At 38.6% G+C, this 13072-nt stretch overlaps 2 protein-coding genes across 2 annotated transcripts; both read right to left on the bottom strand.

Moving 5' to 3' along the window:
* Window positions 1-3628: 3628 nt before the first annotated feature.
* Window positions 3629-5128, bottom strand: LOC121767630 (transcription factor TCP20-like). The gene has a single exon (XM_042163959.1). It carries the CDS (start codon window positions 4744-4746, stop codon window positions 3922-3924), a length of 825 nt encoding a protein of 274 aa, XP_042019893.1. The 5' UTR covers window positions 4747-5128; the 3' UTR covers window positions 3629-3921.
* Window positions 5129-8683: 3555 nt separating this feature from the next.
* On the bottom strand, window positions 8684-12650 carry LOC121793038 (probable metal-nicotianamine transporter YSL6). Its single transcript, XM_042191230.1, has 7 exons — window positions 12150-12650; window positions 11761-11933; window positions 11446-11543; window positions 11213-11350; window positions 10870-11059; window positions 10242-10365; window positions 8684-9794 (listed from the first exon to the last, which is right to left on the bottom strand). Exons 1-7 carry the CDS (start codon window positions 12496-12498, stop codon window positions 8860-8862), a joined length of 2007 nt encoding a protein of 668 aa, XP_042047164.1. The 5' UTR covers window positions 12499-12650; the 3' UTR covers window positions 8684-8859.
* Between the last annotated feature and the right edge of the window lie 422 nt (window positions 12651-13072).

Below are 13072 nucleotides of genomic sequence, written 5' to 3'. Positions count from 1 at the left end.
AGGTCCAATAGTAAGCTTAGAATCTGAAGAAAGGCAGGTAATTTCTAACATAAACAGGACACAAATACACACAAAACTACGTCAGCTTCGAAGATTGTATCAACACGTTAAGACCATCCACAACGCTGTTCCTATACCGTTCCTAAACCGTTCCTTAAACCACTATTTGAGGGCCCCACTGTACTTTTTTACTCCATTCCTTAACTAAGGAACGGAACCTGCAACCCTCGTTCCTTAACCGTTCCTTAACCGTTCCTTAAATTACTATTCATTCAATTTCATTTTTTTTTAATTTCAACTCAATTCAATTAAAAAAACAAACACATTTTATTAAAAACACACAACATTAAAACAAAGTTACAACTTAAACTTAAAAAAATAAAAAGCACACAATTAAAATCATAAAAAAATAAAAGTACACAATTTTAATAATTTCATCCGCCAAAGTTTGCCCAAATGTGCTCAATTAGATCATGTTGGAGTTGGGTGTGGGCGCTAGAGTCGCGTGTCCTTGCACGAATAGATAACCGTTCTTGTATAGACGGATGCGCTCCACTTCGAGGCGGACTACTTGCAGTTGAGCTTCCGGGGGATTCGGGGTCGAACCAATTTCCCGCCTCGGGTCCTTCGTCTTGGACAATCATGTTGTGCAAGATTATGCACGTATACATGATGTCGACCATGTTCTCCATGAACCACGTACGAGCCGGGGCTTTGATGATGTTGAAGCGCGCTTGGAGAACCCCGAACGCCCTCTCCACATCCTTGCGAGCAGCCTCCTGCTTCTGCGCAAAAAGAGCCTGCTTTGGGTTCGCAGACCCACTGCACGTCTTCACGAAGGTAGGCCACTTCGGGTAGATGCCATCGGCGAGATAGTACCCCATTTTATAAAGCCGATTGTTGGCGACGAAGTTGATGGCCGGCGCTTTACCATCCAAAACTTCGGTCAAGAGGTCGGACTGGTTGAGCACGTTTACGTCGTTGTTCTACCCGGGGACCCCGAAGTACGCGTGCCAGATCCAAAGGCGGTAGTCGGCAACGGCCTCGAGTATAACGGTTGGGTGGGTACCTTTGTGGCCGCTCGTGTAGGACCCCTTCCACGCCACCGGGCAATTCTTCCATTGCCAGTGCATGCAATCGACGCTGCCGAGCATCCCTGGGAATCCTTGCACTGTTTCGTGAAGGTCGAGAAGGAACTGACAATCGGCCGTGCTTGGCCTCCGGAGAAATTCGTCGGTGAAGGCTGCCCGGACGCCTTTGCAGAATTTGAGCAAGCACATTCGCCCAGTGCTATCTCCGATGTGGAGGTATTCGTCGAACATGTCGGCCGTTTGTCCAGTCGCAAGCTGGCGGATTGCTGCAGTACATTTCTGCAGCGTCGTGTGGCTGGGACGTCCGACCGCGTCGAACCCTTCCTGGAAGAACTCTTCCCGGGCTGCCAAAGTATTCGCGATGTGGAGAAATAACGGTTTCCCCATGCGGAAACGGCGACGGAAGTACGTATCTCCCCAAACCGGGTTATCGCAGAAGTAGTCGCGTACTAACCTTGCGGCGGCTTCCTCCCGGTTACGATGGATGTACGTACGGGAGCGACGTTGGGGCGGAGCGGCTTCTTCCGCCTCCCGTCGTCGATCTTCTTCAAGTGATTGTTCCAATATTTGACGCATTTGTTCATAAGGATCCATTAGTTTGATTAAATTTGGGAGAAGGAAAATAGAGTTGATTTGAGATGAAAATTGGGGTGGAAATAGAGAGAAATAGATGTGTGTTTGTGATTGAAATGAGTATGAAATAGGAGTATTTATAGAGTAAATAAATAAATAATAAAAAAAAACCAAACGGCTATAAAATTAACGGTCTCATTACCGTTAATAAAAAAATTTTTATTTTTTTTTTATTAAATTCGAAATTTTTTTTAAAAAAAATGAATTATTGCGTCATCGGGACGAAGCCCACTCGCGGGGCAGCGAGTGGGCTTCACGCGTCGAATGGGAGTCCGCCACGTCGCCTCGGCGCGTGGCGGAACGTTTCGTTCCGCGTTCCGGAGGAACGAAACGCGGCACGGCATGGGAACGGTGGCGGCACGGAATGGCGACGGAACGCACGCTGCAACGCGTGCCGCCGCGAAACCGTTCCTCCGGAACGGCATAGGAACGGCGACGGCACCGCGTTGCGGGTGCTCTAAGAACAAGATAAATTTGTGTGATTATAATCATTTAAAAAATGGATACATTGATCAATCTCAAAGATGTTCCTTCTCTTTTTATGTATAATTAAAATTTCATCGATAATTAGTTAAAACTTAAAATAAAATGTAACAAGAAGCATATCATCACCACATATTCTAAAGATAATGCCTTGGCATTTATTGATGAAATGAAGACGACTATTCATTTATAGTAAATGCACCATCTTGTCACATCTCTCTTTCAATGCATATCTGTTGCATTCAAATTAAAATATAGACAACTGAGAGATGTGTGTGTGTGTGTGCCCATATTTCTGTTACTCAAATTCTTTCCACTTTCATCACCTTGTTTTTGCAGTTGTAGTCTCCGTTTCAATTTTCAAACACAGCAATTTTCATCATTTTAATTCTTCTTTCTATTTCTGCTTTTGGGAGGTTTGGATTTTACATATGCAGAAAGTTGATAAATTGGTCATGCAAAGATATACTAGTAATTCAAGAATGATGAATGAATTTCACCATAAAAACCACATATTTACATGGTTTTAGAGCTTTACCACCATAGTTGAAGACAAGTTGGACTTGCACCATAAGGATTTTGGTCACCATCCTTTCTCCTACATATGTAAAACAACTGAACAATACAACATAGATTATATATATACATTACAGAGAGAGAGAGAGAGAGAGAGAGAGAGAGAGAGAGAGAATGTAAGTATCAAGACTAATGGAACAATTAATCAAAACATCACTAAATTTACTAGTAGGGGAAAAGGGGGATTTTCTGTTTTCAGTCATATGGTGCCGTTGAGAGAAAAATCTGAAAAAAAAATCAAGCTTTCCTAGTTTCAGAATCAACAAGGGCTCGACTGAACTGCCACGTAGCATGCGAGGATCAATTGAGCCTACTTGAACGCAACGACTAATACTGCCAAAAAGGTTCTACTACTTAGGCCCAAAAACGCAATAATTTGAAGGTCGTGAATCGATAATTAACTTCATTCCTACACTCCATCAACTTAGTCTAACATTTCCAAGAACATGCTGACATATTAAAATGTCTTACAATTAGCTCAAGACACAGTACTAATATTCAAGAAATGTATAAACATTTTGTGTACAATAAGGCATTGGTCACTCTTTTGCACCAATTTAGACATAATTAACAGCCACAAACTTCTAATCATACACCAAGGTATTGAATCAGCAAACACCTAAATGCAGCCTAATCCAAATAACACCATCCTCACAAAGATAGCCACATAAGATCGAGGAAATAGCACCTGAAGTGGCGAGATGGAAATACTCATCGAGGGGGAGACGAGACGCTGCCTCAAAATAAGCCCTGTTGTACTAAAAGCAAGAACAGATATGCAGAAATATGGCTACACTCTTCTTCGCTGTGGTTTCACAAAAGATGCATTAAAACAACCAACAAAATAAGCTCAAAAACCCAAACTACTTGATGCCTTCACATTCTACAACAAAAACATCTAATTTACACAATATATGATCAAGAAGAATAAATAGGCTGTATTGCAATCTATCTATCTGAAGAGTGGTATGAACATATCTATCATTCTTGAGATTTATACACTAATGCAACAAAAAAAGAAAAAATTACAAATAAAATTTTTAAAAAAAAAGAGAAGAAACACCAATCACCACACAATCCATCCCCATAAAAACAAAGCAACCATTTTTAGTAGGAGTACTAATGTTATTAACTTTTTTCAGTGTCCTGATTCTTGAGAATCATCATCCTTGGGCGACAAATTCTGCTGGTGGTGGTGTTGCTGATGGTGGTGGGCGACACGCGCTGCCGGCGTCGCCATCTGCTGATAAAACTGGCTGAATGCCTGAGGATTCACCACTCCGATGTTTCCATCTTGTGATAATCCAAGCTCCAATCCGGGCAGCTGCTGACCACCTCCACCGCTCAAAATTGAGGTGAAACTCATTGCCCCCAAATTCCCTCCGGGCAGCTCAAATCCAGGGAAGCCCATTTTCTGAAGATAAGCAGAATTCTCCGCCGCCGCCGCCGCCGCCATCGACGGACCAGACGAAGACGAGGAAGAAGAGGACGTTTGAAATCCGAATCCCGCGGGAGGCCACATCCCCGCCGTACTCCTCCCCAAATTTCCCCCAATCATAGGCCATGAGCTCCGATTAGCCCCTAATTCATCCATTTTGTGGTGGAGGCCCGACGATATCGAGCTGGCCTGCGAAATCGCACCGCCCGAGGCGGCCAGGGCGGAGGCGGGGATGGTGCCACTCCCCGTGGCAGCGATGATCGACGGCTCGGCCTGCTGCAGCAGCCACTGGATGGTCTCGCCGTCCGATTTGTGCCCTAATTCCCTAGTCAATTGGAATATTCTGGCGGCGCAGAGAGCCGGCATCCGAATCCGGCGGCCGCGGCCCTCGACTTTGGTGTGGCGGTCCTTGTTCGAACTCCGTTTTGGAGCGAGGGCGAGCTTCTTCGAGTCGTCTCTCTCCGCCGCCGCTTTCGGTTCGCCGCAGGCGCTGCTCTGCGGCTGCTCTGAGCTCTTCGGATCCATCCACAAACGATTCCTATCTTCACCCCTTCTTTGTTGTAGAATTTTTCAAGGTCGGAGCATCGTCTTCTTTGGAAATTTCGATGACCTTTTTTTCACTATGCGAGTGGAGTTGATTGATTGAAGAAGGTGGGAAGATTTGAAGGAGAAAAAGGGGAAAAGAGAGAAAAACAGAGGATGTGTGTATTTTTTGGATTGGTTTGATTTTTTCAAGGTTTATTTATTATATTATGATTATTCGTAGTAGTAGAATTTTTTTGGTATTTTTGCTTTTCGCAAAAGTGCCTAGGAATGTGAAGGACAAAAGGTAAAATCTTGAAATCCCTAGGGCTAGGGCAAAATGGCATCTTTGTCTGAAAAATTGGATGTTGGTTAATTAGAGTGTGTATGAATGAGAACCACTTTATGCGCTTTAAATTTATTTAGTGTGTGTGTGCCACTTTTGCACTGTTTTGACAATTGACTTTGTTGTTTGGAATGAGAACATTTTTTGCTCATTCATAGTATAAACAGATAATGAACTCAGAAAATCAGTATACATTTACATGAAGTTTGAAAGATTTTATGTGTATAGAAATAGAACTGTGATAATTGCACCAAGAGTGGATCACAAAATCATTAAGTAGAAGTTGTTAAGAAATATGCTTCTAACTTGTGTTAATGTAGCTTGGTTGCATTATTACAACCAACAGAAATGAGTAATATTGGTTCAACTATACCTCTTGCAAGAGGCTATAACTGTCTCTCTCACACATACACACTATTGTATTATAGGGGAGCATTAAACTGTATTTTGTGGGCATTAGATCTAAAAATTCAATGATTCAGATGTACCTATATATGTATGAGTGTGTATCATGGAGAGATTGTATATGAACACCTGGTAAGAAATGATTGGGATTGTGGGGTTCCTTAAGACTCACACTATCCATCATTCTAATAATTTAGACAGTTTGAAACCAAAAAATTATGGCATCTCAAGTAAAGAAAATTGGGTGGGTCTCTGCTTTAGTGCTTCCTAACCTAGTACTGTATGGTTCATCTTCCACATATGTTGGACCTTGAAAGTTGCATCAAAATATAATTTTCATTTTCAAGATTTTGGAATACATGTGTATAATCCTTTCACTCAATTTTAATAGTTAAAATGGTAAAACTCACAAAAATCTTGTTAACATTTGTAAGATGGCTTATAACAGTTATAACTAACGATGAGTCTTCATACTGCGCAGTTTGTGTTTGTGTTTACAAGGTTGTTCGGCTATTATATATTCTTAACTTAAAGGTTATGTCTATTCTTATCTCCTTTGATTGTGGCGCCTTTTTTCCCTCAAAAGTTTGGCTCGTAATAATATATGTTAGCTCATTTCAAATGCTAAGATTAATTTGTATCTCACTATTATCTTCCACCCATATAATTAATTTAATTTTAGACAACCCATATTTTAATTTATCTCATTATATATCTTCTTATTCCACCCATATAATTAATTTAATTTTAGACAAACCATATTTTAATTTATCTCATTATATGTCTTCCTATTTAACTTCATCTATATATACACTGGCTACAGAGAAATAATAAATAGGTTACAAAATGAAACACTCCTTACAGTTATAACCTCAAATGTTTATTTATAATTACAATATTAAGTGATGAAGTCAACACCACATATGTGCATAGTGGAGAGTGATGCATAATTAAAAATGATTTAGGTGCCGATATTTGAATTATCTATTGTTAAAAAAGATGGAAAAGAAATGATCATGCAAACAAATGTAATCATTTATTTATTTTATTTTATTTATATTCCATTAAAAAGAAGTTAGCTAGTTCCAATGATTGAACAACCCCACCACTAACTCTCGTGTTATTTAATTTCATAGGGTGGAGATGTCAATTTCAATTTTTAAAGAAAAAGAGCTATTGAAAAACACACAAATCACTTCACATTAATCCACGCCAACAATCATGGCTATAAAGTAAAGATCGAGAAAGAAAATGTATGGAGCTATATAATCTAATGATATTAGTTGTGAGGTAGTAATAAGTTTACGTTTAGTTTTCCTTCTATTAAAAATTAAAATATGCATAGTTCATTTGATGGTGTAATTTCCCATAAAATTTTTAATATTATACTACTGTATATGGATTATAACACTTTTATATACATATATATTGTTACAGTATTCCGATTGAAAAATGAATCAATTACTTGGTACATATTTTTCTTTTCTTTTTGTTGAACGAAAAAAAAATTCACTAATCGGATTTTTGCTTTCAAGTGGAATCATATAGGTTAGGTTTAAGAGCTTTGATTTTAGATATTTATTCTTGTGGTGTAGAGAAGCTATATTCTTAAATTATTCTTATAATAAATAAATAGGGGGTGCTATGTCAGTGATGCAATCGATTTAGAAAAAAGGTTCTTGGTTCTAAACCGACAACTCAGGTCCGACGGAAGGTGGATCAAAATCGGACCGTGAAGGGTCCAAGGGGTTCCGATTTCAGTACAAATACTGGAAGATCTAGTTTCAATTCAAAAATCGACATTTTGCCATTTTTCACAACTTTTAATTAGTTTTTTTTGGGTGCATCTAATTTATTCATAGTATAGAATTCAAAGATACAACAATAAGATCTACTTAATGAAATAATGAATGTTAGATCTACAAAAGTTATCTAGTAAAAACAAAACAATATCAATTTGGATCTAACCAAACATGGAAAAAAGTTTGTTTTCCAAATTTGTGATCCGTAATTGTAACCCGTGAATTTGAATGCAACTATTCATCATAATGCAATTAAAATCTTGCATTTGTCTCATTATATTATTCACATTAATGACTAGGCAAGACATCAGATAAAGAAATTAAAAGTTATTTTTCTTTTTGCCACGCTTGATTGTTTAATAATGTACAGACATATAATGGATGTCTAAAGATTCCATAAGAGAGTAAAAAATTATAGGCATGTGACTGATTTCAGTGCATTTTTATCCATGATTTATATATTCAAAAAATAAATTTTATCAAATGTATATATATGCATATTTCAAAGAATGGGTGACAAAGAAAAAACATTATGCATACAAGATATAAAAGGCAAGAATAAAGGAAAAGGTCACAAAAAGAAAAAGGAGATAAAATGGGGGACAGTTCTCCTATGGATCAGGGAAAAGAACCAAACAAAATTCAACATTTACATCTTCTTCATTTACATTTTTCGCATCTATGAAATGAGTAAAATTTTGATAGGTTTGAATATATTGTCATGTGTTTAGTTAATTATGATTGAAGAATGTGAGAGTTTTCAACAACCGTAATTGGCATACCATATGACAATATGTCTGAATCATCAAATAAGATGTATGTACCAACAATGAACACTACAACTCTGTATTTCAATTTTCATCACCTGTAGCATCAGTAAACGCACACCAGAGATTCCCTTTTACAAGTCATGAATAATTTTGACAAGTAACATCCAATCCCTAACAAAATATATAGATAGTTTATATTTATATAAAACTATTGATGGGGGGAAAAGAAGGACCATGGACATATCTTTCTTTCAATAAAAAACAGGATAATAGTGGTACAACATATTCCACTAGCTTTATTCACATTTTTACCCAGAAATAAAATAGCAATAAATAAATACAAAAACAGCAGAGTTCTCAAGATTTGTGATGGGTGCAACTAAAGGTGGGAAAGGGGGGTTCACGGATCAATGAGAAAGAAAATTCCAAAGATTTTTACTCAATTTCTTTAGCTACATTTATCATTTATGTCCCTTTCACCCCTAGCTTCAATAATTCATTCTTTACTATTCGAATATCTCAAGTAATTGTCTAACTTCTGTTCTGCATGTGGACTTACAGGAACTGCATCACTGCATGTATTAATTAAAATGCAGACAAATGCGATAAGATCATTCTTAATTCCTAAATATCATGGAAATTTTATTGCAGAAACAAATGTTGCAAGGAAAATAGCTAAAATTTGCAGGTAGCAGATCGAGACAGTACGTGAACATGAACATATTAAGTATGTACAGGCCAAGATTTGTCTGTTAATGAAATTAAGGATTTGAAACAAACACGGCTTACTTGTTCAGCTACTTCCAGAAGGCTTGAAGTACATGCAGATGGGTGGATCAACCTTGAAGATTGAGAGAATAGCAGAAGGGATTGTCCATATCCCGTCACCACAGATTAAGCCAGAGGCAACGGCGCCTGCATAATCCTCAGCATCCTTTCTATTTATGCGCTCCCATATGAACAATATAACAGTACCAATAAACATGTCGATCGCAAAGTAAGCTCCTATGTAAAATGGCACTGCCATTGCCATCGGTATGGGAATGTACTGGGAAATGTTTTTCGGGGCTAGATCTCTCAAAAGGTTTATAGCCAGGGCAGCCACAAAGAAGCCAGTACACATGGCTAGACAATGCTGAGGAAGTTCAGAGAAGCCCTCAACCCCCAAAATGGCCATTTCCCTGTAAATAACAGCATATGGTGCTTTGTACGTACTATCAGGCGATCCAATGTCGAAGGCAGTCCAATACATCCAAAATGTGAGAGGAGCAATCACACATCCCATGGCTGTTCCTACTATTTGGCTCACAAACATAGACTTAGCTGATGACTTTGTAAGATAACCAGTTTTAAAATCTTGCATTAAATCAGCAGCTGTGGAGACAATGGACATCATAACCCCACAAGCTGCCAAACCAGCCAAAACCCCACCATTGCTCCCCACGATTGAGGCAATAATGAAAAGACCAATTTTTCCGTATGTGGAAGCCAGGCTCCAGTCTGTTAGTCCGGTACCATATGAGTTGCAGAATGCAAGGGCTGGGGCAATTATGTAAGAACAAAGGACTAAATACCACTTCAGAGGTGGAAAGATGAGTGGCATTGTAGACATAGATACTGCCACCAAACAAACATATCCAGCAGCAGCAACCCAAAGTGGTATTTTGTCTCTAAGGAAAATTTCATCACGTTTCTTTTCTTCCAATAGCAGCTTGGAAGTGTTGCTATCTGTCAATTTCAAAGTAACAGAAACAGCATAAGAGGAGGGAATGGAACATCAACATTTCTCTTTGCAGTTAGATGTGAGTCATGTGACCTTTACCATGAAACTGTCATTGATCTAAGTATGCACATATGCAGCATATTCACAACAGAAAAGACCTATGAAATAGTAATATAAACATCCTTGAGAGAATGTTGTTTTTTTTTCCTCCATTTTCACTTGTGTCTTGTCCTAACAAGATTCAGAGTTAAGGGAAAAGTATGGGTTAATGAGAAGATTTATCTAGTGAGCTTGAATGACTTTGTGTACCACTATGAATCACGATTGCCGCTCCTTGAGGGATTTGGTATTTCAGAGGGAGGGAAGCAAAAGAATTTGTGCACAACACATGCAGATCCATCAATAAACAGCATAAACAAGTAGTAAGATCAAATTTGGATAAATAAGTCTACCTATAACTTCAGTAACGGTAGGAAGACTTTGGCGTTTGGTACTCATCTCCTTTATAGTTACATATATAATCTTGATCAAATTGTAGATCCCATCTCCAAGAATAAGGGAAATGGCTACAAAGACCTGTGCAGAAAATAGGGTTATATAGGAATAGGAATCAGTCAAAATTAAAAGAGCTAATAGAAGTTTCATCAGCAACCAAAAAGTTGAACCAAAAACAAAATTACTAAACTGGATAGAAACAATACATGATTGCCAGAACATGCAATTGATGTATGAATAACAAGAAATGAAGATTGCAAGTGAATGGAGCAGATTGTACACCCCAGAACTAAATGCAAAAGGTATGAATTGACTTCTTATGTCCTGTCCCACTCCACCACACATCACTTGTAGAATTGATAGTTTCCAAAATTGAGGATCTTAGATGCATTTGTCAGAGCAAATCCCTAGAGGGAGCTGGGCAGAAAGGACACTACACCTCTAGTTTTTATGCACATACCCCCCCCCCCCCCTCTCTATCTCTCTAAATTGTAAGGTTGGCTAGAAGAATACCACCAATAATTATAATAGGATAATTACTAAGGGTTAAGATATGCGTAATAAATGAAAAACACAGCTTAGTACCTTGTATCCATAGAGACCTTTAAAATCATTGCTCCCAAGACCAGCTGGATACCAATCACCTGCTTTGGAAGAAACAAATGGCCAAAGAAAACCCCAAGATATGATGGCACCAAGAAGAACCGAACAATTGACTAAGTGAGGACAAATTAGTCCACATCCAACATAAGTAGGGCTGAAGTCAAAATAAAACCTGCAGGAAATCTCAATATTCATATACTATATGGCATTAATCAACATCAATAATCTAGAATAAACTATCAAATAAAAGTATGTCATCTGAAAGCATGTGTTAGACGCAACAGACAAACTTTCTATAAGATGTTGCAAATGAAAAGGAACGTACGTATTGTTGAACAGTGCCAACCCAAAAGTGGGGAAATTATCAAATCCACATGAATCCCCAACGCCACTAAAGAACCATTTAAAGAAGCTCCATAAGAAACTTATGCTTAAATATTTCCCAAGACTATTCACCTGCTTCCTGAGAAAGAATAATGAAATAATTGGTCAGACTGAAGTACCCAGTGGATAGTTATCAATGTCCAAAGAGCATATAAAAACAGGGTAAATACATACTTGGCAAGTTCAGCTCCGGTTTGTGTGTGGAAGCTATTGATCAACATAGCTGTGGCAGTTCCACTGGGATACGTGAGCTTATAATCCAATACCATAACCTACATTCAAGCGAATACAAAAGTTGTAAGCACGGGTAGATTTCAAGACTTTAGAAAAATATCATGTAACATAACAACACGGCAACTCGATATCACTGGAGTAGCCATGATGTTACAACCTCAAACAATAATTTGTCGAAAATACTGGAGTAGCCATGATGTGACTATCTCCCATATCAACTCATCTTTAAATCAGTCACATTGTGTCGAAAGTTACCTTTCGAAGCGGAACGAGACTAAAGAGCCCCAGAAAACTAACAACAAATATGAAGCCCATCATCCACAACAATCCAGGATTCTTCACATCCTCTGCACGATTCCCTGGATAATCTTCGCCAATCAATTTATACGTTTTCTCATCCATAGACAGCAAGTAAGATCCAAATCCCCCTGCCAACAACAATCACAACAAATCATCAACCCATCCAATAACACAGTAACACAAAACCAAAATCTCCTCATGATTAACATCGATTCATCAACAGTTCCGCCACTGCAAGCTCACAAACAATCACATAACTATTCCGTAATCCGCATTATTCAACACTCGCAGCTATATCAATTACAACTACAGCTGAATTTTTAAGTAAATAAATAAAAATTTACCACTGAAGGCGAGTCCATAGCAAGCCACGACGCAAGTTTGAATAACGGTATTCTCTTGGCGGCTAAATGGCTTGGACGAGAACCCCAATCTGGTCAAAAAGCTGGTCCACGATTTGACGGAGAAGAAGCCGAGCAAACCGGCGGCGACGTTGAGCGACGGGATGATCCCGACCGTCAGATTGAGCTTGTGCGTGATTATGCAGAAGAGAGCGCCCAAGACGGCGCTTACTACCAGCCCTCTGATTGTAATCTGCTCCTTCCAGTCGGGAATCAGCTCGTCCAAATCGACCGCCGCCGCCTCATCATGCTGTAGCAGAGACTCCGAAATCTCCGCCGCCGCTGTTCCCATTGACCCGGATTTCCGCAATCGGATGTGAAGATATGGGGTTTGGATTTTTTGGTAGTTGAAAAATGAAGTGAAGTGCAGTTAGGTTTCCGCCTCACGTTTCCTCATGCTGATTGGGATGCGAGGGAGGCATGTCTCTCCGGTTTCCACGCTGCGGTTACAATACAATTCCCTACCTACCCTTTTATTTTGGATTCAAAATTTAGTATTGACCATATTCTTATAAAAGGTCAAAATGTCCAAAATATATACTCGTTTTATGATTTTGGTCCCAAACATTATTTTTTGAATTTTTATATCCTAAACATTTCAACTCGGATCACAATCGGTCCAAAATTGACGATTTCGTCAAATTTTAACAGTCAACGATTTTAAACTCGGGTTTGACCAAATTAAGTAGTTAATTGTGATTACTAACTCCCTAATTATATCCTTAATTATTTTAATAAGTTATCATTTAAAATACAAAACAAATCATATTAAAAAAGAAATAAAATAGAACGATTATTAAAAAAACACACTGTGAGTGAGTTGAACAGCTAATTTGAGAAGAAAATTCGAAACGTCTCTCTCTCAC

This window comes from Salvia splendens, chromosome 2, assembly GCF_004379255.2.
Source record: "Salvia splendens isolate huo1 chromosome 2, SspV2, whole genome shotgun sequence".
In the NCBI taxonomy this organism is placed as follows: Eukaryota; Viridiplantae; Streptophyta; class Magnoliopsida; order Lamiales; family Lamiaceae; genus Salvia; species Salvia splendens.
The sequence above is the reverse complement of the archived record's forward strand: the minus strand, read 5'-3'. Positions and strand labels throughout refer to the sequence as shown.